At 62.6% G+C, this 14,568-nt stretch overlaps 1 protein-coding gene across 3 annotated transcripts in view; it reads right to left on the bottom strand.

The window, feature by feature from the left end:
- COL5A1 (collagen type V alpha 1 chain) overlaps window positions 1–14,568 on the bottom strand; it is a 151,216-nt gene that overhangs the window by 97,945 nt on the left and 38,703 nt on the right. For all 3 annotated transcript variants that reach the window (XM_024999726.2, XM_024999727.2, XM_059891908.1), the window contains exons 3-4: window positions 9,739–9,952; window positions 8,533–8,695 (exon numbers count right to left, since the gene is read on the bottom strand). In XM_024999726.2, coding sequence (XP_024855494.1) covers window positions 8,533–8,695; window positions 9,739–9,952 — 377 coding nt within the window. The remainder of the gene's footprint in view (window positions 1–8,532; window positions 8,696–9,738; window positions 9,953–14,568) is intronic.

The following is a 14,568-nucleotide window of genomic DNA, read 5'->3' as shown; positions in this document are numbered from 1 at the left end:
GCCGCTAGCGGCCTGCCTGAGTCCCACGTCCCCTCCACGTTGACACCCCACGCCGACCTCACACCATGGCCGCTAGCGGGCTGCCTGACTCCCGCATTCCCTCCATATGGACCCCACGCCCATCTCACCCATGGCCGCTAGCGGGCTGCCTGAGCCCCGCATCCCCTCCACATGGACCCCACGCCCACCTCACACCATGGCCGCTAGCGGGCTGCCTGACCCCCGCGTCCCCTCCACGTGGACCCCACGCCCACCTCGTGCCGTCCCACACCTGCCAGCTGGTTGTTGCGAACCCAAGTGCAGAAATCCACCTTCACTCTCACGGAATCCCAGAAGACACTCCCCAGCCAGAAAGACCTCTCTGAATCTTATTCTGTGAGCCAGGAGAGTAACCTGGCATCGTCTGTGACAGGCGGGATCTTTCTGCAGACCCTCAGCCACCAGAAGGACTCCCATGCAGAACACACACTCCTCGTGGGGGCCATCCAGGGGAGTGGCAGGCAGGGGCGACTTTAGAGGCCAGGGCTGCCCCACACGCTCCACACCAGCACCCGCGACCTGAGCAGACTCTGCTGCAATCCAGCCTCACTTCGAGCACTGAGGCCCTGCGGTACGATGCCAGCCAGGGTCCCAGGCTCCCCCCGAGACCCTGCCACCTCAACTGCAAACGCTCACTGCTGAACACGGGTGGGAAGAGTGCAATGGTGTGGCTGACTCCCGGGGACAAACTGCACGTCCCAGTTCCTGAGACATGGCCCCAAACACAGCCTCCAGGGAGCACTAACTACAAACCGGGAGCCTGGGCTCTGCAGGAGGCGGCGGGTGCTCAGGGAAACTAGCTTGTGGGATTATCTCTACTGACTGAAGTGCAGAATTCTGGGGCTCCAGAGGATTAACAGTCATCACAGTGCCCTAGAGTCCTGGCCTGTGGGTCCCTGGGTACCATCCTCCCAGGGGACCCAAAGGTCGGTGTAAGCTGCCTCATGCCACCAGGCAGACCTCCAGCGTGGCATCAGCCCGACTGGGCTGGGACGCGGGTCTCCTGCTCACTGTTTCCATGGAACAAGCCTGCAGGCCTCTGCCAGGCTCAGGAGGGGCCCGCTCCCACAGTGTCTGGGCAGGGGAGGGCCTGCCTGAAACTCCGTGGGGTCTCTCTGGACCCCTTCTTGCCAGCCCGGGTGGAGATGCCCCCCGCCACTGCTAGGCTCAACACAGATCCCGAGTGCCCAGCGCGACCCGGGCCAGCACCCCCACCCCGCCAAAATCACTGCGTACCCGAGGGGCAATTCCAGATGAAAGCCCCTTGGCTGGGATGGCCGCACGTGGCCGCGCTCCCGCCGGCCTGGGCTCAGCCGTCACACCGCCGCAGCCCGTGGGCTGCCGGCCACCCGCCCCAGGCAGGAGTCGTGGCCCCGGCACACCCAGGGCCCAGCCCCTCCCGGACCTGAGAACCAAAAAACAGAAACGCACCTCCAACTCTGCACACGGTCCTCACTGGCCAGTCAGCTGCCCACTCAAGCCGGGAGCTGTGCACAGGGCTGCCCCCTACCCCAACTAGTCGGGAAGAGACTACCCCTGCCCCCCGGGCGCCGCGGACAACTTGGCAACCCAAGAAAGACTTTGATTTGAAACCAAACAAATATCCATGCCCGCAGACTTGCGTTTAATAACCCGCACGTGCCCTGCAGGCATTGAAAGGAGAGCCGCCCCTCCCCACACTGGCCTGAGCAGCGGGCTGGATAGGGACCCCAGACCAGGGGCCCAAGTCCTCATCCCTGGAACCTAGAGATGGCGCCTCCCAGGGAAACGGTGTCTTTACAGGGGTAGTTCAGTGATGGGTCTGGAGAAGAGATCAGGCTGGACTAAGATGGGCCCCGCCTCCAGTGACTTGAGTCCCTGTCAGAGGCAGACAGAGGAGAGGAGAGGACGGTGGGGATGGAGCAGGAGAGGCGTGAGGCACCCACAGCGGGGTCACTGGGCCAGGGAGAGGCGTGAGGCGCCCACAGCGGGGTCACTGGGCCAGGGAGAGGCGTGAGGCGCCCACAGCGGGGTCACTGGGCCAGGGAGAGGCGTGAGGCGCCCACAGCGGGGTCACTGGGCCAGGGAGAGGCGTGAGGCGCCCACAGCGGGGTCACTGGGCCAGGGAGAGGCGTGAGGCGCCCACAGCGGGGTCACTGGGCCAGGGAGAGGCGTGAGGCGCCCACAGCGGGGTCATTGGGCCTGCGCTTCCCCGGGGGCCCCTGCCCGCCCCCAGGCCACCCGAGGCGGCGCCCCTCCGGACTATCCACCTGCTGCTGGGCCGGGCCGTGACCCTGTTCTCCAGGCTGGGAGGGGCAGGAGGGACCCTCCCTGGAGCCCCCGAGGGAGGCTGCCCCACCGACTTCACACTGCAGATCTCTGGCCTCCAGAACTGGCACCTAGTTCACTCCTGTCTTTTTAAGAGACCCAACCGAGGACATTTGTTTCTGGGGTCCAGGAAACACAGAGACGGCGAGGTCGCTGTCCTCGCCAGGAACCAAAGGGGGTCGCCATGAAGTGGGCAGGGCTGAAGCAGAGGGGCAGCTGGCTGTGGCTCCCGTGCGCCCCCTGCACCCCAGGGTCCCCCACAGGGAGCACACGGCCGCTGCACGGGGCCTGCAGTGGCAGGGGCTGCTCCTGGGCAAAGCGCAGCAGGACGGGAAGGAGGGAGCAGGGACCAGCGTGGACGCGGCCCTCCAGCCTGGCCCAGCCCAGGACTGGAGCCTGCTGGGGTGCCCCTCGGGGGTCCTGGACCCAAGACTTGGCCCTGGGAGCCTCCACCCCTCACCCCATCTAAGGTCCAGGCACACATGTAGACCGTGACCCTTGTCGTGCAGACCCTGGGCCCTGCTGGGCACCTCTGAGCGCCAGGGCCTCCCCTGGGAGTCGCTGGGGGGCACACGCGGCCACACCAGCCTGGGCGGGACAAAGACGTGGGCCCGGCACTCGGAACCACCCGCAGGGCCACCTCTGTGCTACCGGGTCCGGCGGGAACGTGGCCGTAAGGCAGCCATGGACGGTCGTGCAGAGCGCTCGTAGGGGGTCTCTGACGCTTCGCTCTGAGTCTTGGGGGCTGAGTGTGCAGTGGACCCCAGCATCGATCCTGAACGCCCTGGCCTGTTGTCCAGACAGAGCCACGGTTCCCACCCGGCCTGGCACCAGAGCCCAGCTCCTCGCATCCCCAGGACGGGCCTACCTGGCAACCCCAACTGGAGAAACACTCGTGTGCCTGGGGCGGGGATGGCACCTGGCCTGTGGACACCCTCAGCTAGTGGGGCTGGAGGCCCAGAGACAGCCCCTGAAAAGCCCGCGGAGCCGCTCGGCACCCTCAGACGCCCACCCGCCTCACCGACGTCCGGCCACCCGACATCTGAGCCCCACCCCGCACCGCCTCCCACGGAAGGAAAAAGCACACCCCGGAAGTGACGGCGGCCCTTCTCCAGCCATTAGGGTGAAACTGACAAAGCTGGGGAATGGTGGGCAGAAAGGGCCGCAGAAAAGTGTGAATGGTCACCAGCAGACCAGCGGGGCCAGGCCCGGCCACGCCCGTGGGAGGAACACGCCCCAGCAGATCGCCCACAGCGTGACGGACCCAGGAGCCACCTGCTACCCCGCCTGCTGTCCATCACCACCCCCGTCCACTCTGGAGCCACCAGACCAGCCAGTGTCCTGCACCCGGTGGCCTGGCCAGGTGGTCAGGACAGGATGTCCCCAGAGGGCTCAGGGTCACCGGTCACAGCCTCGGCCTAAGACACCAACCGACTGCTCCCTCTGCTCCGAGGCCCCGATGCCAGACACCCTTCACGTCCAGGAGCGCCTTCCCGAGAGGGATCCCGGGGCCGCCTCCGAGAACCACTGGGGAAGCGCCTCTCAGGCTGCGGCCCGTTCCCACCCCGGGAGAGCTGAATTCCAAGAAAGACGGTGTCAGTGGGAAAGAGAGGCTCCTGGAAGAAGGGCCTCGGGGATTAGGTAAACCCCCGGGGCTGCCCAAGAGGCTGGAGGACGGCAGACAGATGGCAGGACCCTTCCTCGGGCTCGAAGCCACTCCCTCTCCGCTGGCACCCACGGGGTTTGCAGAGAAAACCTCCAGTTTACAGTCTGTTTGGTCTTGTTGAAATTTTCAACACCTTCAAAGAGGATTTGGCTCCTGGCCCAGAACTCACTGGCTCCCTGTCCCCCTGGGGAAGGTCTCCTTCTCCACATCCCCCTCCCCTTCAAGGCTCACCTGAGGGGAGGGTCCTTCCCCCAAGGAGCCCGGAGCAGACCCTCACCAGAGAGGAGGCTCCTTCCCCCACAGACCCAGAGCACCACCGGGCCCTGACGTGCCCCTCATCCCACCCTGCAGACCCCTCCATCTGGAGCATCGGCCAGCTCCAGGCACACAGGGGAGCCCAGCGAGTGCAGGGTCCACCGGATGGGCCCTGTGCTTCAGAGTCCAGACCAGGGAACAGTGCTGGGCAGGCAGAGGGCCTCAGGCATGCAGGGAGGGCTGGCTCTGGCAACGGCATGTGATGGCTCTGCCTGCCAGGCACCAGGGCTTCCCAGACCCCACCAGCCAGGGGACTCTGGTGTGCTCGGGGCTTGTACAGGACGACGGGCCCAGAGCAGGGCCGGGCACCCGCCAGCATGGCTGGGACCACCAGGGAGGCGCCCTGGCTTGCGATGGTCCTGGTTTCTACAGTCAGATGGTAGAGAGACACCGGGCAGCTGGGACTGTCGTGCCTGCCCCCCATCATGACCTCGGGACAGGCCGTGGGCCCTGGGCAACCACAGTTCTGGGCACCGACACCACTGCACTGCAGCCAGCTGGGTGACCTCCGGTAAGTTAGTCAACCTCTCTGGTGCCAGATGACCCAGCGCAGGGAGGACAGAGCACACAGGCGGTGAGCGGGCATGGGGCCCTGCGGGCTTCCCACCCAGGCTTGTCCCCGAAGAAAATCAGCCGCTTCCCACTGCCTGCCAGACGCACTCGCTCCCCTGGCAGTCTTGTCTGTTTCCAAAAACACAAAGCTTGTTCCTAAGCCCGGGGTGAAAACAAGACGTCTTCCTGCCCAGGGGGCCTGCAGGGCCGCTCTTGGTGGGGGTCTGAAGAAGGACCCCCGACTTCCCCAGACAGCAGGCCCCCAGGGGCGGGACAAAGCCTGGGAGCTCCCACGGTTCTCGGGTCCCAAGGCGCAGGCCCGCCCCAAGAGAAGGGAGAGGACGCAGGGCACGGAGTTCCCAGGAATGTCACTGCAGGCTCCAGCAGGCAGCTCCCCGGGTGGCCCTCGGGCACGCGCTCCACCTGGGAACAGGTGGGCAAGGGCGGAGGCTCGGCCGGGTCAGCGAGGTGGGAAAGCAACAACCAGGGGGCCAGCCCGAGCCCCCTCCTGAGCTGCCAGGGCACCCGAGGGGCAGCCCCCACGGGGACCTTGCCCAGGACACGCCCTGGCTGGGGAGGTGCCACCCAGCACCTCCCTCCCTGCGGGTCTCTGGGCCCAGGACGGGGAGCCCGTGAGCCCAGGTGGCCCAGCCCTGCACGGCACGGGGCCCTTGCCTCCAAAGCGCGTGGCTAGCACTGAAGTCTCAAGATGAGACGCGGGACAGCGTGTGACCCCGCGCCCCGGCAGGGGGCGGGACCTCAGTCACAGCTGCTACCACAGCTGACAGGTTAGACCCCAGACGGAGCTGACGACAGGCCACCCGCTCTGCCAGGGCACCGGCATGCATGGTTCACTGCGGTCCCACGGTGCGGGCCTCTTACACATATCACAGGGTATCCCAGGGCCCCCAGCATTGGCCCTGCCATGCCCCTTCTGCAGGTAAGGACTCCGAGCCTGAGGGGGGCTCCAGGCCATCAGCCGGAGAGGAAGCACCTGAAGGCCTGAGGGGCCGTGATGTGCACTCGCTCCTCCTGGGGGCTTTGGAAGGGTGGGGGGCGCTGTGTCCCCAGCTGCAGGGCAGCCCCATCAGAGGCAGGCTCACACCAGGGCCAGGGTAGGGAGGGGGGCCCAGGGAGTGTGGGCAGCTGCCCCCTGCCCAGCTGCATGCCCAGGCCAGCGGTGGCCCCAGGGAGGTCCCCGGTAGGGTGCGGACCAGCTGAGAGCAGGCACTGCTCTGCGGGAAGGGCTGTCTACCTTGGTCCTGTGGTCTCCACCCCCACTCTCTCTCTCTGGATAAAGAGGCCTCCGTGGGGCCACACACACCCCGGAAAGCCCAGTGTCCCCACAGACGCTCTAGAGTTCAGCAAGTCCCCGTTTGGAAACAGTGCAAATCGTGAGGCCCAGTCTGTGCCAGAGGCCACTTGGCTGTCCACCAAAGTACCAGAACCTTCCGGCTCCCCCCCACAGCTTGCAGAGCTTCAGGACAAACCAGCTTTTAATGAGGGGAAGTCACCCTCCCCGGGGAAGAGTGTGGCTGCTGGGAAATGGTTTTCAATGGTGCTGGCTCCTCCTTCTAAGGAGACGCCTCTAGGAGCCAAAACGGTTAAAATGGCAAGTGCTGCTATCTGGGATCTGCTGAAAAGGCAAGTTAAGTCATTTTTATTTCCAAACATAAAAATAAAGATTCTGTCTCACTTGCCACAAGACCAAGGGTGGCTGGGGACCTGAGGACCACCCGCCCAGCTTTATCTGCGAAGGACGAAAAGCAAACACGATGCCCGGGCCCGAGTGCACCCGCCTCTGGCTCCCGGGGCTTCAGCAGGAAGGATGGGACGGGCCACACTTTCAGACACGGACACGTCCAGCAGCCGGGAGAGGCCAAGGCTACGGGACGGCTTCCCTCACGGCATGAGGAGTTTGTAGTCAACAGAAGTCTCTGGGGCCTGGCAGCCCCTCAGCCTCAGAGCGAAAGCCACGACCAGGAAGAAGGGCTCCTGGAATTCCAAACCTATTTCTGAGCTGCAATCAAAAAGCCTGCCTGCTTACTGAGCAAGACCTCCCCCGACGGTCGGAAGGCTAAGCAGAGGAGAGAAACCTGGGCTATCCAATTTGAGATCTGCTTCTTCTGACAATCATAAACTGTTTTCCCTCTCTAACCATAAACCTGGGTAACAGCAGCGGAGGCATCGGCGGTCCTTAGCCACCCCTCCCCCGCGTGAGCATCTCAGGGCAGCGGGGAGACCTCATGGCTCATAAACAGAATGCCTGGGACTTGGGCCCGCCCTGACCTCTCCAGAGCTCCCCACAGCCCTGGAGTCTCCACAGGCTTGTGCTCGTGGGAAAACAACTCTTCTGGCTCGGAAGATCAGGGAAGAAGAATTTGGCATAGGATCCTTTTAAGATAGATAAAGCTTTCCCCTGAATCTTTACAGTAAAAGACCCACTAGCAGCACACAAAAGGGCCCAGAAATCAGAGCGATCCAGATCAGGTCCTGCACAGACAAGCTACTGCATGGCCTGGGGGTTCAAACCCCAGTCTGCTCACGGACCCTCCTCTGCATTCAGACTTCCAGCGAGAGGAGCGAGGGCAGTGGCAGGCACCCAGGCTCCCGGGCGCTGGGCAGGGCCCCCAAGCCAAGTGCGTCACAGGGGAGCCCCCTTGAGCCCCCCACGAAGGCAAGGCTGCCAGCAACCACATGTTACAAATGAGTCCTGAAGCTCCCCAGTGGCACTTGCCCTACCCAGATCCTCACACCAGCAGGAAGTCTACACCAGCAAAACACTCAATCCCAGTCTGTGCGACCCCCAAGCCTTGGACACCAGCTCCCAGGGGGAGCCCTGAAGCTGCTCAGGCCTGGGTCAGCCCAGCCGTCCTGCAGTTCATCCCGGGTCTCTGGGCAAGTGAGGTCAGAGCGGAGTCACGCTCAGAGGGCGTATCCTCATCACGCCCCAAATCTGGCAGCGCCAGCCGGACCCAGGAGCCCAGCCTACCCTGTGGTCCACAGGCTGTGGCCGCCCTGGACAGCTGCTCTGCAGAAAAGCGGCCAAGTTCAGCAGGACGCGCAGAGCTACCTTCACACTGGTCCTCCCCACCCCCTGCTTCCACGGAGGCGGCTCTTCTGATTTTCCTTGCTAACCCACATCCGACCAACTGTGCCCCATCCACCCTTCCACCTGTTCCGACACCAGGCCGCGATCAAGCCTGACGTGTGTCAAGCGCTTGCTGGGAGCGGGCAGTGGTGCTTACCGCGTTCAACCCCACCCTAAGTTTTGCCACGGTCTATGAAGAAGCCACACGCACGATCCCACTTTACAGGTGGAGACACTGAGGCTCAAACGTCATAGCAACCTGCCCAAGGCCGGAAGTCCCGCCCCCTCGGGCCTGCACTGAGACTAGGCCCCATGAACCTCTCATAGCTACGCACGCGGCCCGGTAGGAGCCTGCAGAGAGACAAGACCAGAACTGCATCCTCGCCACATGCTCAAAGCCCAAGGGCTCATCCAACCGCCTGCCCATCTCCCCAGGCAGACATCAGTCCTGCCTTAATAGAAGAGGGACGGTCAGCACTCGCTCCCCCCGCAGCGGAGTGCAGGATACCGGCCACAGCGGCGTGTGTCCCAGGGGTGTGGGACGGCCCGGCCCCCTGCTGACCTCAAACACTTCCTCATCCAGAATCCGGGTGCCGAACACGACGATGCCGTTGACGTCTATCACAGGGTGTTCACTGCGGTCCAGGAACTTGGTTGTCTTCTTTTTACAGTCCAGGATCAAGGTGACATTCTTCTTGTGGACGCTGAGAGCAATTCTGTGCCACCTGCAAACAGCCAGCCCAAGAAGGTGACGGGGGGGTTGCGGGCGTCACCAAGTCCCACGACCAGTGTCCCTGCCGAAAGTCCCCGGGGACGTGGGAGGAAATCTGTTCTCTGTCGAGTCGCTCAGATCCGAGCCACTGCGGTCAGGGTCCACGCCTCGCACCACGGGAGACCCCTGCGCTCGAGTCAGGTCTCTCGTCTCTACGATGACGTCAGCTGTCTGGCCCGGAGCGCAGCCCTGAAACCTGGCTCCAGTCAAGGGCAGGGAAGCCCTGTAGCGCTCCCCTATGTAGCAGCCCAAGCCCCAAACGCAAATGCAGGCTGTGGGGAAACCGAGTCTGTCGGGAGATGGGGGGACAGATGGACTTACTTGAGACTGTCGGTGAGAATCACAGGACTCACATCCTGAGTTCTTGAAGGATCGCAGCATGTGGCCTCAGACGTGTGGGCCACAAAATGAGTGATTTCAAACCACCAGGCTTTAGGGAGGTACTCAATAGAGAGTTCTGGAAAAACCTGGCTTCTCCTTTTGCGATCACTCACTCTCACACCTGTATCTGCAACCCTGCGTGCATGCTAAGTCGCTTCAGTCGTGTCCAGCTCTTTGCACCCCTATCGACTGTAGCCTGCCAGACTCCTCTGTCCATGGGACTCTCCAGGCAAGAGTCCTGGAGGGGGTGCTGTGTCCTCCTTGTGTCTGCATCCTTAAGGATGTCGCAAATCCTTTCTGGAATCGATGGGAGTACCTACACAGTCTCCCGTGTCCCTGCAGACGCTCACAGGCTAGCGTTTGATGTTGTTTAGTGCGCTTTACAGGGGGCCATGGAGGCTCAGGGAGAGGTGAGGTCTCCAGAGCCACAAGGATGAGCCCAGACGGAGACCAGCCCCGGACTCCAAGCCCGGTGCTCTCTCTGACCTGTGGGCTGCTGACTCTGTCCTGCTCTGAATCACATCCTGCTGCTAGGTCCCCAGCTCCCAGGGGCCTTAGGTGACCCACCCAACCCTCCAGCAGGGGAGGGAGGGGTTGCCGAGCGGTGCTACTCACTTGCCATCTGACAGGTTGATGCCTCTGAAGAGGGGGTAGTCCTCTGGCCCCGGCTTCCCCGTGTGGTCCTCATAGAGGAAGACCGGAGAGCGGCCCATCTCCAGGCCGATCTGCTGGATGCCCTGCTCATTGTAGATGGAGACCAGGAAGGCCTGGCTGCCTTTCTTGGCTTTCACAGTGGTTAGGATGGAGAAGTCCTCAGGAAACGCAGATGCTGAAACAGAGGACAGAGGTTAGGAGGCCGCTGGGAAGCCCTCAACCCTGCCCAGCCACAGCTCTCTGCAAACAAACCAACTCAGGGACCTGGAAGCCTTTGCTGTGGATGGTGGTGCACAGACATTTGCTTCACATCTGCGCCTGGATCAAACTGTTCCTGCAACCCTTCCTTACCACCACATGGCCAAACCCACCCCTTCCGAGGCTCAGTCCAAAAAGAAGCCTGATTTCTCCTTCGAACTGTGAGCCTTCAGTCCTATCTCTTCACTCCCCAAACCTGAATACATCTATGTCTCAATCCTTAGAACTTTCTAGAATGTGAGCTTCCTCTGGGCAGCTGCTGTTCCAGATGCACCTCTGACACCTGCAGGGCCTGAGGCTGAACCTCTCAGAGTGTGTCTCATCCACACCCTCTGGAGGGTGGGAGGACAGAGAAGAGGGGAAGGAAGGCAGGAGGCTGGGGATTACCACTCGAACGGCAGAAATTTCCTGGTCGACACGCGAATCAGAGAAAAGGGAAAATAACTCAGAAGACGAAACCCCAGCCCTGCTATGTTGGTAGAGGGAGAGTTCCTTATAGCACAGGCCGGACCCCCGCTGGCCCTGCCCCTCTGGCTCCAGAGTCCTGCACACACACGCCCTTCACACCCTGCATTGTGGATGGGACAGGGACCTATCCCCCTCCTCCCATCCGTCCTGGCGGTGGGGTCAGTGGTGCTCTCTCTGCGCGGTCTGCAGTTCCCCTGGGAGCCAAGGCCTGGGGCTGGGCCAATCGATGCACGGCCAGGAAGGCTCAGCGCAAGTCAGCATGTGTCTCAGAACCAGGGGACGCAGCGGGCCCAGAGGAGTGTCAGCAGGGGCTCTGGCCCGGGAAGGACAAGGCCCTGAGGCTGACACCGCCTCCCGCCCAGCACGCTGCGGTGGGCTAGAGCCGGTCCTGGTCCCGGGTAAGGACAGAGCCCCTCACTGACCCCCCACTCCTCTAGAACTACCACAAGGTCAACCAGACGGCCCGGGTGCCTGAGCTGGGATCAGTGAGGAGGGTGTCCTTGGTGGCTCAGATGGAGAGAATCTGCCTGCAACTTGGGAGACCCAGGTTCCATCCCTGGGTCGGGAAGATCCCCTGGAGGAGGGCATGGCAACCCAAACCAGTATTGTTGCCTGGAGAATCCCATGGACGGAGGAGCCTGGTGGGCTACAGTCCACGGAGTTACAAAGGGTCAGAAAGGACTGAGCGACTGGCACGTCCACATCCAGTGAGGAAGCTGTCCGTGGGTGCCCTCTGCCGCACAGCCGGCAGCTGGCCTCTGCTTCAGGCCCCTGTAGGAGAGCCTGGCCAGTGCCCTGCTGGGGGAGAGGGGGCTGCCAAGGAGATCCCCACCCCCGAGGCCCCCAGAGGACCCAGGGTGGAGGGGTCTCTCTAGGGGGAGGATAAGAGGGTTTATGGCAGCTTCGGGCACAGAAACCAAACCCCAAAGGCCAACAGAGCTGTGTGAGCTCTTAAGGCTGTGATGGAGGGCAGGTGGAAACGGCCATCCCGTGGGCCCCAAAGCTCAGGCTAAGGTGCAGATGCAGGAAGGCATGTGGCTCGCAGCCCAGGATCAGGTCCCACTGTTGAGAAGCTGCCTGTTGGGGTCTGTTTGCTGTGCTCAGCGCCATGGCCCACCCACCCCCAGGCGGGGAGACAGGGGTTGGGTTTGGCCAGTGGTGTAGGGAAAGGCTTCAGGAAGGGTTTGATCAAGGGGCAGGTATGCAGGGAACGTCTGGGCACCACCATACCCAGCCAGGGTCACCAGGTCCAAGGGGAGGGGTGTAGTCAGCACAGTCACCTGGGGGAAGGCTGGCTTCATTAAGGCACGGACTCAGGCTGCCCTTGTGTGCACGAGAAACTGTTTGAAAAGAGCTCTGTGGAGGCCAGGACCGTCACCAGCGTCTCCGCACACTGTGCTCCGAATGTGAGACGTGCTGGGGGACCAGAGACCCCAGCCTGCATGAACTGCCGTGGTGGGGTGGGGCAGGGGGAGTGGCTGCACGCAGGCTCCAGGGCAAAACCCTAGCCGGGACCTCGGCAGGCCCTTTGGTCCCCGGGCGTGAGCGGACACTGAAGGGCCCGGGGTAGCATCTGACCCCAAGCATCTCAGAGGTCCCTGCTCACATCCAAGACGGACAACAGTCACCCTCGGAGTCCGTGAGCCCCTGCTCTCATCTCAAAGGTCGGCCTGCCTCCCGTGTCCACCCCGTGGTGACCCCATGCCACTGACATCACCCTCCTGCCTCAGGTAGAGAGAAGACTGGAAACGGGAGGACCCCCCACCATCATCAGGCACGCAGCGCAAGACCACGGACGCCCTCACTCCCAGCTCATTAAGATGCTGGCTACCGATGCTGAAATCGCTTCCGTGACACATGTTCTCAGCTCAGATAACCTGAAAGGATGAATTACATCTAACATTCATCCCTCTCCTGGCAAAATAACAATGGATGTAGCACCACTTCAGAGACGGTCCGTTCTCATCTCCGCGCGAGCAGGACACCGGCGAGCTTCGTGATCTACACTGTCGGGGAGAGGCTCGCCTTCTGCCCAGCACTTTGTGTTCTATCCTCAGAGAAAAGTCAAATCCGAGCAGCAGGCTTGGTGAGAGGCCCCCAACTCCCTTAGATCATCTCCTGTTCACTCGGCCCCTGACTCCCTTAGATCATTTTCCGTTCCCTCGGGCCCCTGACTCCCTTAGATCATCTCCTATTCCCTCGGGCCGAAGCCCAGAGGCACTGCAATAGTTTGGGTAGACCGTGGGCGCTCAATAAATGCACGTGCCATTAAACTGAACCCTACTAGGCCAGCAGTGGCTGGGCCAACAGTTGCACGTTCTGCTGGACACAGGCTGATTCTGGAGCCCCAGCCCGTCACGACGGTGGCAGTGGGGGAGGGGACCTTGTTACGCCCAGCCCCCCTGCTCAGATCCCAGGCAAGGAGAGAGTCTCGGGGTCCCCAAGGTGGCCAGAGGGAGGCTGAAATGGGGAGCGGTCCCCACGCCCGGGCATGACCACGGCTGCCCTGTCTGGATGCCTTCAGAGGGGGCGGCTGGACCTGGGCAAAGGCAGCTGGCCAGTGGCTCAGAGGATGCAGGGGTGCCCCGCCAGTGGCTGGACAGCCCCCAGGGACACATGTGCCTGCGGCACTCCAGGAGGGCCCGTGACAGCTTCTGGCAGGGTCTCAGGCCGGCTTTACCTTGACGTGATGTTCCCCCACTGCCCACTGCAGGTGGCGGGGGCAACAAGGCCCAGGAACCCCCAGCCCGCCACCAGGCAAGCTGGGCAGCCTTCTTTGGTTGGTTGGTGGCGCCCACTCCCCACAGAGACCACCGCCCTCGGGTCTGATTCACTCCCTGTGGCTCTGTCCAGACGGGGTCAGGAGACCCAGCACTGCCTGGCACAGTCACGCTCTTGGTCCTGCCGATTCAGAACCCAGACCACAGGCTGCAAGCGAGACTAGAAAATCCTTCTCAGATGAGGGAGGAAGGCTAGCGCCCTCTTCGCTGGCAAGAGCAGAGAACACCACGCTGCGGCTCTTCGCCGCTGGGAAGGGGGCTGGGCCTCTGAAGAAGCCGGCCTGTGGCCCCTGAGGTCCCGGGACACGGCCTGGACGCATGTGGGGGCACAGTGCTGGAGGACAGGTGAGTGGGCAAGGCTGGTGTGGGCGGCTCTGGGGGGTAACTGGGGTCGGGGCTGGGGAAGGGCGACAGGGCCCCACAGAGGCCCCAAGCCTCATCCGAGAGAGGCTCTGAGAGAAGAAAAGACAGGGAGGCTGGGCGTGGTCATCAGCCCCAGACTGCAGAAAAGACCCCGGAAACGTCCGCTTAAACCATCCCGAAGGAGCGCCCAGTTCCACCTGGCGTTAAGGAGGCGATCATTACATACGGACCCATTCGACTCCATGAACGAATTATGGCTCGGAGGCCCTGTAACAGCCCTTTAAACTCTTTCAGCATCTAATGAAGAGCCTAATTTGAGAGCCTGGGGAAAATATGGGCTTAAAAGAAATTCCCTGTCTGGCTGTTCCGGAGTTCATACCAGATCTCCAGTAACCGGCCCGTACCCTGAGACCCTCTGATGTTACTCGCCACAAGATAACAAGGCGGGGCATGGATAGAGGACACCAACTCCGGTGAGTTGGCTGTGACCCTGAATTGGGTGGCAGGGGTCAGATTGAACTGCCTGCCAGCAAAGCGACTACAGACGGCCTCGGGGCAGGACCTTGTGAGATGCCCGCGCAGTGGTGTCCGTCCCGAAGCACGGGCATGAGGGTGCAGGGCCAGCAGCGCTCCCAAGACGCCTCGCCCCCAGCCCCTCAGCCCCCCGCAGGGGAGTTCTAAACTGGGGACTCGGGGCAGGACAGCTTCTCGGTGATTCAGAACACGCTGGCCCCGAAAGGATAAGAAAAGCTCTTTGGACGTGCGGCAGAGTGACATTCCCGAGGGTCTTTGTAGCGAGTGACCCGTGGGGCCCTGGTGAGCCCCGTCTGCAGTGATGGTCAGACACTCTGGAGGGGGTACGTCTGGCACCCCAAGGTGGTCAAGGGGCGTCCACAAGACACAGTGAAAGGCCTTGGGGCCC

This window comes from Bos taurus, chromosome 11, assembly GCF_002263795.3.
Source record: "Bos taurus isolate L1 Dominette 01449 registration number 42190680 breed Hereford chromosome 11, ARS-UCD2.0, whole genome shotgun sequence".
In the NCBI taxonomy this organism is placed as follows: Eukaryota; Metazoa; Chordata; class Mammalia; order Artiodactyla; family Bovidae; genus Bos; species Bos taurus.
This window is presented reverse-complemented; position numbering and strand designations above follow the sequence as displayed.